General features: G+C 46.6%; 1 protein-coding gene across 1 annotated transcript; it reads left to right on the forward strand.

The window, feature by feature from the left end:
• Window positions 1-237: 237 nt before the first annotated feature.
• Window positions 238-4290, forward strand: SRSF6 (serine and arginine rich splicing factor 6; the record flags this gene model as incomplete). Its single annotated transcript, XM_042895139.1, has 5 exons — window positions 238-411; window positions 1665-1792; window positions 2020-2228; window positions 2584-2673; window positions 2802-4290. Coding segments are annotated over 5 exons (959 nt in total), but the record flags the coding sequence as incomplete, so codon positions are not given.
• Between the last annotated feature and the right edge of the window lie 9626 nt (window positions 4291-13916).

Here is a 13916-nt window from a genome sequence, read left to right on the forward strand (position 1 = left end):
CCGTAACTGCGTGAAAAGGAACGGTTCCGTCAGCCCCGGCCCCGCCCCCCGCCGCCCCCCCCCCCCGGCCTCGCGGAGCCGCCCCTCCCCCACACTGGCGGCCCGTCCCGCGCCTCCCGCCGCTGCCGCGTGGCGCCCGCCTCAAAATGGCGACGGCGCGGGGGGAGCGGGGGCGCTGCGGCGGGGCGGCCCTCATCGTCCCGGGCTCGGGAGCCGCCGGCGGGCGGGGCCGGGGCTGACGGAACCGTTCCTTTTCACGCAGTTACGGCTTCGTGGAGTTCGAGGACTCCCGCGACGCCGACGATGCCGTTTACGAGCTGAACGGCAAGGATCTGTGCGGGGAGCGCGTGATCGTGGAGCACGCCCGCGGCCCCCGCCGCGACAGGGACGGGTACAGCTACAGCAGCCGCAGTGAGTACGGTCCGTTCTGCGGGGGGCTGCCGGGGCGAGGGCCGGGCGGGGCCGCGCTGGGGGTCGGTGCGTGTGCGGGGTACCTGGGCGCCGCTGGGAGCGCTGCCGGCGGTTTGTCGCGGCGCCGCGCTGCGCTCGGGTACCCCGGAGAAATAAGAGAGGATATAAACTGAGCAGTTTTGGCTGCAAAATTGGGGCCTTCTTCTAGAAATAGTTTCTTGTAGCTTAGAAATAATGTGCTCTGCTAGCCTGTGGGCTTCCCCGCTCGTAGGAGCGCTTAGATAAGAGTGGTGTTCCATCGCTAATGTTAATGAGTAAATATCGCTGCCTAATTGGGGTAGAAGCAGTCAGTGGTGATGGGTGGGGGAGGATTTCCAGCAGCATTTTGGTGTATTCGTGGGGCGTGCTGTAAACTTTTCTATGCTCAGCTCACTCGTGTAGCTTCTTGAAGAGCTGAGCTGTGTGCATTACCTGCCCGGTACTGTAACTGAAGTACTGCGGTTCGCTGTTTGGTAATCTCTGAAATGGTGGTGTTTGGGGGGGGTGGGAATCTGTCTTTAAAAGAATCAAATGTATGTTGTTTAAAATTGTTGCATGTTCAATTTCAAACTTTTTAACAAGTCCTTGATGTTTCAATTTAAAAGTGACCAGTGGGGCTGAGGCTGTGTCCACTGAGGCTAAGATGACTGCCTTTCCTGATTGGCCATGGCTTTTCCATACATTGTGTGACCCTTGCCCTATGACCCTTTGGCTGACCTTACCGGAAGCCATGACGACAGCAGCCTTTTGCCATTAGACGCAGGGTGATGGTGAGGATTCCAAGGGTTAGACAAAACTGGTTAAACTGAACTAGGTGACTGTTACCTTGCGTGTTTTGTGGCCAAACCACCACCAAAAACCTCATACTGTGATGTAAGTACTTAGTGTAACTAGTAAACGTTTTTGTAAAATGTAGAAATGCATGTAATCAGTTAAGTTTTATATTTTACAATGTTCTGTAAAATAAAACTTAGCAAGGTGAATCTAATAAGGAGCAGTCACTCTCTAACAGATCTTAGGAAGACAAACTTACAGGATTTCAGTCTGTTTGATTTGCCATAAGTATATATTATGGCAAAATTGCAAGTTTATTGGAGGTGTAGAGAAATAAAGTCCTACTCCAGTAAATATAACTGTTTAACTAACTTTTTCAGAACGTTTTAATTTTCTTCATGCTAGGAGGCAATCTAACTTTATTTCTTTGTACAATAAAGGTGGGGGTGGTGGCGGATATAGCAGTCGGAGACAATCTGGAAGAGATAAATATGGACCACCTGTTCGTACAGAGCACAGACTGATTGTTGAAAACCTTTCCAGTCGATGTAGTTGGCAGGATTTGAAAGTATGTATTAGCATTCTATCGTAGAATGTGTTGTGATCTATAGTGGGCAGTATCTTCCTTTCTGTGTGGATGTTATTTTTTGTGGAAATAATTGAGAGGCATTTGCACATGAGGGTTGGCACACACTTAAAGCTTTTTCATCTGCTCAGACTTGTGTCTTAAGCTAATGTAATTGCTGCATGCAAGCACATGAAATGGTTGCATAATTTTCCATCTTCTTTTAAAAGGATTTTATGAGGCAGGCTGGTGAGGTGACCTATGCAGATGCTCACAAAGAACGTACAAATGAAGGAGTAATAGAGTTCCGGTCATACTCAGACATGAAACGTGCCCTGGACAAACTGGATGGCACAGAGATAAATGGAAGGAAGATCAGGCTGGTTGAAGACAAGCCACGGTCAAGCCATAGGCGGTCTTACTCTTGCAGCAGGTCAAGGTAACTTGTGGGATATGTCAGTCTCTGCATCAAGACAAGTTAAATTAAACTAAGAATATACATGTATGTGTGTGCGTGTCTGCAACCTGACCTGAAGTTTACCTTCAGTTGGTGTTTTAGGAATGGGGTGATTGCTGAGAACATTGAGTTGTTCTATATAATGCAGCAAAGTAGGGTGTGAGAGTTTTTACATGATAAGATTAATTGACAGTACACTGTGAGTTGAGCTGGATTAGTGGTATATCTTGATGTGGTTGCTTTGCTGAGAAGTTCTTTAACAGCTTCTCTATGATTAGTAGCAGGGCAGGGCACACCAAACAAACATAAGGATCTGCTTGTGTTTGAATGTGTCTAGGTCACGGTCTAGAAGGCGATCTAGAAGCAGAAGTCGTAGAAGTAGGAGCAGCCGCAGCAGGTCCCGTAGTGTCTCTAAAAGTCGTTCCAGGTAAGGGATCCATTGGGATCCATTGCTTTCAGCTAATACAAGAACTGCTGCTTATTAATTGGTAACAACTTAAAGCAGCTAAAGTGTATTTCAGTTCATGCAGAATAAACTGTCTGTCTTTTTGGAAGATCTAAATCCAGGTCACGAAGCAAAGACCGTTCACGTTCCAGATCTAAAAGCCGGAAGTCCAGATCAAAGAGCAAATCAAAACCCAAGTCTGACAGGGGGTCACGCTCTCACAGCAGATCTAAGGAGAAGTCGGAGAAGTCTCGATCCAGGTCCAGGTCTCGATCTCCCAAAGAAAATGGTAAAGGAGATACTAAGTCTAAATCCAGGTCAAGGAGTAGGTCTCGTTCCAATTCTCCGCAGCAGCAGCCATCTGCCAAGGCTCGTTCAGAGTCACCACCTAAAAGAGCTGCATCGAGGTCCCGTTCCAGATCTCGTTCAAAGTCTCACTCACGATCAAGATCTAGTTCAAGAGATTAAGACTAGAACTCTCCTCTTACCCTGCACACTATTATGGAACATTTTTCCTACTTGTCAGGCCATTAGTGTTATGTTAGTTCTTCAGAAGTCGGTTTTTTCTCTTGCAGGAGTGAATGGCCTATGAACTAAGTAATGAGGCGTAAAGCTTTAATTTGTATCCTGAATTTGAAAACGAGATCAGATGGTGTGGTACAAAGCAGAAAAAGCCCCCAGCCTTTTTTTTTTTTTTTTAGACATTCAGCTAAAGCTTTGATTTTTATAGCATTTCTGCTTAACTACTCTAAAGTACAGAGTGGTTTTTATATTAAAAATTGAATATAACACGCTTAAATCTGGGCTTTTTTCTTTTTTTTTTTTTTCCCCCATGGTTTTAGAACTATGAGTATCATTGACTCAGCAGGTTTACAGGTTGCTACCGAAGGCAAGATAGTCTTGCTGGACAGATTAGAATTGTCTGGTTTATCTTCATTTGTGGAAGCAGGCTGCAAAGCTATAAGCAAGAAAATAAACTAGAAAGGCTAGACCAGCAATAAACTCAAGTTGGGGCATTTGTTTTGCATCTTAACTTGCCAAAAGAACATTCCTCCCCAATACTGTGACTGTATTAAAGGTAACAAAGGTACTCTTAACCTGTGTCATGCAGTATTGCTACAGATCATAGTTTTGAAACTTAAAAGAATGAAAGCTTTTTGATGTTTTTTTTTTTTTTTTTGCTTGACTATCAAGTGGCAGTTCTCAGACACTAATGTGTCTTGGATGTAGCTGAAGTCCACTAGTATGTTGTATGATTTGTCAGCCTTGAAATATCTATTGGATATGAAAACTAGCTAAAATAAAACTCTTTGCTCCCTTTAGACTCATTTATGTTAACATTCTGCTTCAGAACTAAGATCATATTGTGTTTGAACCTGAACTTTACTGGAAGTGTAATCTCTTCAAGCTAGAGTTCTAGTCTTAATGCTTTGCTAAACCACAGTTGCCAATTCACTTAAATTGTGGAATAGAACTCATCCTAAAAACTCCCCTTTATAGCTAAATCGATTTTTTTTGTAACATGCAACATTAGAACTGCCTTGTACTCTTTATACAATGTGTAGTTTGACTTGTATAAAATTAAATTGGTGACTCAAACTCTTGTGTTTATTGGCTTGCAATGGAATTTTTTTTCTGCCTTATCCTGGGGACATCACTACTTCTTTACACTTCTCCTTGATTAACTATTTTTTTTTTTTTTTTTTTTTTTTTTAAGCAGGAAAGTTGGGAGCTTTCAAAATCAAACTTGGTTTTGTGCCTGAGATGAGCTGGTCAGCAAACTACAGTTTTTCATTAAGAAATTCTTTAGTTGCTCATTGTCTTTTCCTCAGAACATCTCTGACTTAACAGGATTTTAGAAATCTGTTCAGGTAATTGGATCATGCACAGGAGTATCTGGTGCATATTCCAGTGCCACCAATGTGATGCTGACTTGCCAGGAGTTGCTTTACCTGAAGATTCCTCATCACAGCTGGAAGGCCTGAGCTTTCTCCTTTTGCCTGCTGTGTACTAGGTGCTGTTCTAGGGATTGAAAGATGAGTGAAGTTGGCTGACGTTAAGCACTAAGCCTAGTGAAACCTGAACTGAAACAATTTCATTTTGTTCTTTGTAGTGGCAAAAGATTTATTACTGTTGTCTGTGTTGTCTATCCCAAGCATGGAAGAGCTGCTCATAATACTTTCCCTTAATACTTTCCCTTCAACTGTGGGTATTTACTGGGAACTTCAACATAAGCTGGGTGGATCTAAGATACATGGCTGGAAATATTTTAATCCCTTAAAATTACACAAAAACATTCAATTTCCTTGTTTTCTGGGGGGATGTGTATATATTTTTAGTCTTTCTCAGGATGTAGGTCAGATTTTCTGGAGAGCTACTATCCTTGAATTATACTCTGGGGCTTCTGTAAAATACATGTTCCTCAAAACCATGTTTGTGAGTTAAGAAAAAACTCAGTCTGTTGTATGTGATCAAGTACACTTGAGATCTTTTAGACTTTATAGTTTGGATGAATAATGTCTTAAACTTGAAGAGCATGGAAGCCTTGCATGCATGCAGTCTTTTGCAGCTACAACATGTAGCAGGAAGAATTAAAGGCAGAAGCATTTGGTGTTACTCAGATTTTAACCTGATGTTGGAACCATCTTTTCAGGGATGTGCATGTTTATTAGGCATGCTGACTTCTTTCTGCATTAGATACAATGCAACATAAACTTGTTCTTGGGAAAAAAATGAATGATGAACAATACATGGTCATCAGATATGTAGGACTGATACAAAATGTTCTGTCTTACAGCAAATTTTGAAGGGGAAATCACTGCTGGTCTGTTAAAGCTTTGGGAATCGCAGTGAATGCACTGGAGTCTGTACCTGGGCTTTCCTTGTTTTCTTCTGTTTGTTTTTAAGTCCTCTCCCCTTAAATGTTGTTTTGGCACAAATCACAGAACCTCCAGGATTGGAAAAGACCCCGAAGATCATCCAGTCCAACCATCCACCTGCCACCACATTGGCCTTTTGTGTGATGTTAAGTACCTGCCTTAAAGCCAGATGGTGGAAACACCTCATGTCTATGCTGTGTCTGGAACTGCTGATAAGCAGTAGGACAGTTTGTGCTTCATGTGGGTGCTCTTCAGCTTTGGAAGGGAATTGAAACCTTGTTGCAGAGAAGCTGCACTACAGTCAGTGGTCAGGACTAGTTGAGATTCCTGGATCTGCACAACAGGAAATAATTCACTGCTCAAGTAGGAGCTGTGGCAGTGTGTTTGCAATTTTTTCCTTAGAGAGAGGAATGCCAATGACTCTTACACTGCAGTGGGCTATCTGGTAATACACTATCGCTCAGGGCTTTGTGCTGACTTGATTGTATTTGCCTTAACTTAATCTGCCTTGCCTGCCAGTGTCAGTATGTCAGAAGAGGATTCCTTTTTTTCCCAGCTCAGGAAGGGCCTTCCTCTCATGTTCTAGCTCTGCTTTAATGGAGAAGAAAATAAAACAATGCACCAGGTCTGATGAAGAAAGTTGCAAAATGTGATTATTCCTGAACTGGGTAGATGATAAGCCTGAAGTTAAGGTAGTGATTGAGGTTGGAGCACATGTTGAGCATCTAACTGTTTAGTAGTTTGATACCCCAAAACCAGTGAATGGGGCAGATCTGTAGAGATGTTTCCTCAGCAGTGCCAAGGCCTGGGGGCAATTACATTGGCCTTTGCAACCACAGCACTTCATTTTCAGAAGCTGTTAGCACTACTACTGAAGTCCACACAAGTTGTCCTGCTTCTGCATGCCACCATGAAAATGTCTTGCTCCCAGCATACCTTAATAGGCAGCCATGTAGGCTTGTTTCATGGTAGGTGTTCAGAAATCACTTCTTAAATGCAGGAAATGAACTAAGAACAAGTTTGCTGTGCTTGTTACTTCATACCTGGTATGAATTATTTCTAATTCTTAAATCTAATTTGTTAGCACTGTAAGGAGAGCAGTGATTAATGTACTCTTCAGTCAAAGAGCGAATCTGGGGATGTGTTCAGATTGCAAATGGTAAGTTGAGGAGTCTGGGGAAAAAAAAAAAAAAAAAAAACAGAACACTGAACAAAACCAATTGAGCAGTGTTCCATTATGCCCTTGAGAGAACATGGAAAACTTCACAAGATAATGTACTTAAAATTTTCCTGCAACAGAGTTAGCAGATCTTTGCTGTATTTCTTGTTTGCTTTTCAATGCTGAAAGGAATGCACTACTTTAAAAGGTGAAAAGAAAAACTCTTGTGTAGTGGCAGATATGAACAGTTCACAAACTTGACCATCTGTTCTTGGGATCATAAGAGCATTGTGATTGACCTATTTTTCCCACACTTAGTTTTGTGTTTAGCTGGAAGGAATCAAGTAGCTAAACTCTCAAAGCTTCACACTTGTGCTGGATGTGAATGTTGGAGGGGAAGTTCATTTGCTTCTACATGATTTTGTGGGGTTTGAGCTCAACTCAATAAAAATCTGCAGTTGACTTCTCTGAAATGGCTCAAACCCTTTTAGTGGCATCTTTCAATAATGATCTGAGCTGGTTAGCTAAATACAAGTGTAGGGGCATCATAGCAATTGGTGTGATACATGCTGCTGAACAAGTAGTGGTAGTAAGTTGATGCATACAGCTAACACACATTTTAGAATGTTTTTTTTTCAATGGTTCATAGCTCTGAATAGGGTTTGGGGTAATTATGACTCCAGGGGTGCATCATTTTACAGGAAGCTGCTTCTGTGGGACAGTTATTTGGATTTAGCGATCTCCAATGTTTACAAAATAAGCGAAGATGTTCCATTTTAAAAAGCAAAATTCTTAAATTTTCCTCAAGTGTTTCGACTTACTGGGACCAGACAGTTCTGTGATTTCAGTGCAGAATACTGAAAATAATGGAGAGGAGAGCTCTGCAGGTGAAGCTGCAGTTGAAAGTGATTGAAAGATGCAGCTTGTACTCATGGATAGTGCTGTGGGTGGGATTGGACAAGTACTCCCTGGTCTGTGCATCTGGAATAGGATTGCATTGTGTTTAAAAAGTAAATATTACTGTTTAGTAGATGTGTGATAGCTCATGTCTCATCTGCTTGGTGTGATGATGTACAGTTGCACCTGATTGATTTGCAGGCAGGAAAAACATTGCTTCTAGAAACAGGTAAAGTGGAAAGCCTTTTTGTTACACAGTGCTTCTGCTTAGCATCAGCCACCAGCATTGCTGCTCAGCATCAATGTGAGATGAAAATAACACAGCAAATAGTTCCTTGGGATCGTAGTGGCACAGTGACATTGCAGTTAACCTGTGGAGCAGCAGTGGTTTGCATGTGGATGGTGCTTGGGATGGCAGCTCCTGTTCTGAGCTGACTGGTAGAGCCATGCTGCTCAGTGCAGGGTTAAGTGTTGTGAGGAACTGAGAGGAGCAATGTGTTGAAAGAGCCATTTAAAAGTAAATATAAACATTGCAAAGAACTAAATTGGAATAAAAAGAGGCTGTCATAACGGAGGTTGCAGAAAGGGCAGTTGAGGCACAGGGAAGTGGAACAGATATGTAGAACACCAGTGTAGTACAGCAGCCGGAAGGTTCACAGAACCCTCATGGTTTGGGGTTTTTTTGTTTTGTTTTTTTGCCAATATCAGCTGTTCCTCAGGTGTTCAGCATTCTTGAATTTGTAACTTTTTTTTAAAATTGGCAAATATTGCCAAGAACAGAGGACCTACGGTGTGTGCCTTCAGTGCAGGGAGGGTGAGTTCTGGCTGCTTTTGCAGTGATGGATGTCACTGCTCTTCATTGAATCTGTTTGAACCTCCTACTGCAGCATAAATGCAGACTGCATGCAGACTGTCTTCCCTGTTTTAGTGCAAGTGCTTACTCAAAAACGGGAAAGAAGGCAGTACCAGCAGAGGAGACACCTGTCAGTTGTTTCCTGATTGCTTGATCAGGCTTCTGCACCTTTTTTAACATGTTAAAAGTTTCCTGATTGCTTGATCAGGCTTCTGCACCTTTTTTAACATGTTAAAAGTTTTGGAGTGCACAAATTCAGGCACGTTGAAGTGGCAGGGAGTCCATAGCAACAGCTTGCTCCTGTGCTGCCATTGTTGGCCTGCTTCAGATGGGGTTTAAGGGGCCAGTTGTGTGGTCCTGCAGCTCTATCTATATTGTACGAGGTAGGTACTTTACCAGCCGTGATGGGTTTGATTGCTCTTCCTGCCCAACATAACCCAATTTCAAGCTTAAATTTCTAAGAGCAGTGAAAATGCCATTTGAGCCATGCCGCTGCCCCAATAGCCTGTGGGAGCCTGGAGCTCAGCCCCGCAGTTCACGTTGTGAGGACCGAGCACTTCGTGCCTGCTCGCTCCTGCTGCAGGCCGGGGGGAAAGGAAGGACGGGGAAGCAAAGACGGATTCACCGCTATCGCCGCAGCTCACGGACGTCCCGAGCGCAGCCGGGCCGCGCCTGGAGTCCTCCCGGGCGCCTTCCCCCGCTCCGCGGCCGTGCGCCGTGCCCGGGCGTTGCCGTCGGGCCTCTCCCCGAAATCGCGCGGCCGGACCGGGAACCGACGGCGCGGCGCCGAGGAATGCGCGGGTTGCCATGGCGACGGCGCTCATTAAGTGCATACATTCCCAACCTGCCCAATTACCGCCCCCTCCCCCCGCACACTCTCACTCACGCACACGCCCGGCCCTCCCGGCGCGGGGCTCCGCAGCTCCGGGCCGCGCGGGCGCCGCGGAACGCGGCCCAACCCGCATCTGCGCAACGCGCTCCCTGCAGCGCGAGCACCGCCCTGAGCGGGTCGGCAGCGCCGTGCCGGTAAGCAGCGCCGTGCGGGTCAGCGGGGCGGTGGAGGGCACCGCCAAGCCTGGGCCTGCGGCGGCGCTTCCCGGCACTTGGGCCGGGCGCTGCGGCCCGCGCGGGTTTCGTCTTGGTTTCTATTTATTTATTTATTTTCTTTCTTTCTTTCTTTCTTTCTTTTTCTTTCTTTCTTTCTCCTCGAAGGGTAGCGGGCGGCGCGCCGTGACCAGGGGCGGCGGGGCGGGAAGAGGGCGCGGGTCGGAGCCCGGCGGGCAGCGCCTTCCCGCGGCGCTCCGCTCCGCGCCGCCCCCTGCAGACGGGGCGGCCCCGGCGCACCCCGCGGGGAGGGGAAACTCCGCCATTTTCGCGCTGCGAAAAAAAAAGCCGTGCCCCTAGGAGATCGGGGGGTGCGGGCGGGCGGCCCCCAGCGCAGGGCACTGGCCCGGGCCCGTGGAGCAGCGCGGGGGTAGGGTTTGCCCCGCATCGCCGCGCGCCCGTGCCGCGGCATCGCAACGCGGTGTTTTGTCTTTATACGAACCGCTATTCCAAACAATGGGGGGCGTATCTTACAAAAAAAAAAAAAAAAGTAGGTGTGGGTGCGCATTTCTCCGGCAGGAGGGCCGGAGGTCTCATCGCTGCCCCGCGCCGCCGCACCCCGGCCGGCTCTCCCTCCCGCAGCGCTGCGCGGGGCTCCGCCGGGGCAGAGACGCGAGGAGTGCCTCACTTACGCGTCGGGTCGCGAGGCGGCACGTTGGTTTGGATATCCGCAGGCAGCGCGTTTGTGTCAGCTGGAAACAGCTGCAGGAGTACCAAAAAACGTTGGTTTTTTTGTCAGAGGTCTGAAACTTACCTCTCATTCCTTTATCAGAACGAAAAGCAAGGCGCCTAGTTTTTGCCATTCACAGGACTGTGTTCAGCCAGCTTCACAAAATGCATTATGCTATTTGCTGTCGCTTGAGCTTGCAGTAATTTAACTTTCATTCCAAACACTGCTGTGATTTGAAACATAGCGCAGATAAGCTGTTTTTCACCTTGAAGACACATATGTGGCTCATTTAAATGAGTATCAAATCTACCAAAAATGCTACATCTCCAACTTCTGGCACCAGCTTTCCTTTTGATTCCATACATGCCGTGATTTCATCTCACAGATTGTAAAATCTTGGGAGCATTTCCCACCACCCAGCCATCTTCCTTCAGAAAGGCAAATGATGTCCCCACGATCAGCATCCATACTTTTACGGGACTCCTGGAACTGGCCATGATTCAGTCCCTTGGACTTAATGAAATTCACAGTACTGATGATGATTTGCACAACGTTATCCATGTTTAAGGCTCTTTCGCACATACATTTCCTTGATGTTTGGTGATAACCATCAGATGTGAGTTGCTGGCAGCGCTGGTGTTGTCTTCTATTCATTTTACAAATCCCCCTTTCACTAGCCATCACTGGGCACCATCAGCAGCTGTGCCAGATACGTTGATAGTTTAGGAAAACTGTTCTCATGTCATTTTTACTGCTTCATACAAATGGAGGGATTTAGTTGTGTCTCAATGGCACCAAAGCAGTGATGTGATATTCGTTGTCAATACTTCTAAGAAAAATGGCAAGCAGAGCCGTATCTGTAGCATCAGAACTTTCATCTCTTGCCAAGGAGTAAAACTTGAAGAGAGCAGCTTTACTCTCCAAATTTCTTCCTCTGGATTTTCCTGTTTCTTCGTTTACCAAACACTGCTCAAGGAATGCCCTGTCAGTGGGTTTGATGTTCTGTGCAATCAGATATGCTTCCGCATGACGAGTGTTCATAGAAGTCATACGAGCTGTAACAACGAACACTGAGATGACACTTCTAAGTTCCACTCTTTTTTCTCAACAAAACGTTCCTTGATAGGCATCAGGTTTGGCAGCATGGTGTTGCGCATCATGTCTTCTTGAATTTGTCACGGATTTATTTCTACATCTGAATCTGTGCCAAGGGGCACAAACGCGGGAGACAAAAGAGAAAAAAAAAAACTACCCTACCTATTAACAGTTCGCCCTGTGACTAATGAGGCCAGGCACGTGGCGGGCAGTGAGCCCCGGGAGCGGGAGGGGGGGGGGAAGGGAGCCTAGCAAATGGATCTAACAAAGAAAAAACAACGGCAGCGATCTGAGGAGGAACGGTAATTTACTAGATCTAACAAAATCAAACCAAATGAGAGAAACGAGAGTTTCCAAAATACGACACAGCATCCGAGCAGTCGCACTGCAGCACTCCGCATGGAAGCACGTGCTTTTTTCCTCGCGGCAAACCGAGAGCGAGCAGCCGCGGTCCTGCCAGCAGCTCCGCCTTGCCTCCTCTGCCCGCCAGGTCCTCCGGAACGCCGCTCCTCCCCTCCCATCCGAGGACCCAAAGTGCCCAAAAAGGCGGTCCACAGAAGCGGAGCGTGAGCTCTTTAACTCCCATGATTTTACATGATGTTCTGATGTGGAATACGGACAACAAAAATCACAAAGCCACAACAGAATTGTAAGCTTTGATAACAGACGTAATTTTGTTGCTAATGAAGTGTAGTGCCCTATTAATTGTCTTGACAAAAAGCTGTCCATCTGTCCATTTTTCTGGGAACGCTCCTCTTTCAACCACAGTTTTTCTCTCCTGTCTTGTTCCCTGTTGAGAGGGCAGTTGGTAGATAGAAGAAGATAGTAGCACTGGCACACCTGCCCAACACCTGGGTGATCTAGGATAGTTTTTATTTAATGAATTTGAAGATAAAAGATGGTATTTCCAAATGTGGACCATAAATTGTGGACCATATTTCAGTTATCTTTGGATGCATCTCCCTGCTTGTAAGTGGTAGAGAATAGCAGGCTGGGATGTTGCGGGCAGTGCTCAGAGCAGGAGTTGGCTGGTAAGGTCCCATGTTCATCCCAGGATGGCATGTGAGATCACCAGTAACTGTGTGTTCTCCCTGTGTGTGCCTGTGAGCCATGGCTCCAGAACCATAGGCCTGAGACCTGGTCTCAGTGACAGTGATGCTCAGTGCTCCTGGAGCTGACCAACGGGAGAGCAGTTCCAAGGGCTGCTGCTTTGTTTGCTGCGTCTGAACTGTGCCATACTCTCTCCCATTTCTGTATTAGAATCATAGAATTGTTTGAATAGGAAGAGTCCCTTAAAGGCCATCTTGTTCAACTCCTCTGCAATGAACAGGGACACCTACAGTTCCATCAGGTGCTCAGAGCCCCGTCCAGCCTGACTGTGTGCGTCTCCAAGTACGGGGCATCTACCACTTCTCTTGGCAACCTGTCCCAGTGTCTCGCCACCCTTACTATAAAAATCTTCTTCCTTATATCAAATCTAAATCTCCTCTCTTTTAGTTTGAAATCATTTGCCCTTGTCCTATTACAAAAGAGTTTGCTAAACTCTTCTCCATCATCCTTTGACAGTCCTGGCTTACCGAGATGTCCCAGTGGACTGGAGACTGGCACATGTGATTTCCATCTACCAAAAGGGCTGGAAAGATGATCCTGGTAGCTCAGACCTATCAGTCTCACCTCAGTGCTGGGAAGGTTATGGAACAGATAATCTCGGGAGCCATCATGGACCAGTTAAAGGTCGACCGGGGGATCAGGCCAGGCAGCATGGGTTTATGAATGGTAGATTCTGCTTGATAAACCTGATGTCATTCTATGACGAGGTGACCTGCTTAGCAGATGAAGGTGAGGCTGTTGATGTGGTCGACCTGGACTTCAGTAAAGCCTTTGACGCTGTCCCCCACAGCATCCTCATGGAGAAGCTGGCTGCCTGTGCTTTGGCTGGGCATGTGCTCTGCTAGGTGAAACACTGGCTGGATGGCCGGGCCCAAAGAGCTGCGGTCAGTGGGGTTAAACACAGTTGGCTGCCGGTCACGAGTCATGTCCCCCAGGGCTCAGTGCTGGGGCCACTCCTATTTAATAGTTTTATTAATCATCTTGACAAGGGGATTGAGTGCACCCTCAGTAAGTCTGCAGATGACACCAAGTTGGGAGGGAGCGTTGATCTGCCAGAGGGGAGAAAGGCATTGCAGAGGGACCTGCACAGACTTGATCGATGGGCCAAGGCTACGAGTATGAGTTTCAATAGAGCCAAGCATTGGGTGCCTGATACAAAGGGACCTTGGTGTACTGTTGGACAGTTGTCTGAACATGAGCCAGCAGTGTGCCCAGGTGGCCAAGAAGGCCAATGGCATCCTGGCTTGGATCAGGAATGGTGTGGTGAGCAGGACTAAGGAAGTCATCCTGCCCCTATTCTCAGCACTGGTGAGGCCTCACCTCGAGCGCTGTGTTCAGTTTTGGGCAACTCCCTACAGAAAGGACATGGAGGTGCTGGAGCAGGTCCAGAGAAGGGCAGCAAGGCTGGGGTAGGGCTTGGAGAATATGTTCTATGAGCAGAGACTGAAGGAACTGGGG

Source organism: Lagopus leucura, unplaced genomic scaffold (genome assembly GCF_019238085.1).
Source record: "Lagopus leucura isolate 7727_CA_CO unplaced genomic scaffold, USGS_WTPT01 35286-6_obj-0_obj, whole genome shotgun sequence".
In the NCBI taxonomy this organism is placed as follows: domain Eukaryota; kingdom Metazoa; phylum Chordata; class Aves; order Galliformes; family Phasianidae; genus Lagopus; species Lagopus leucura.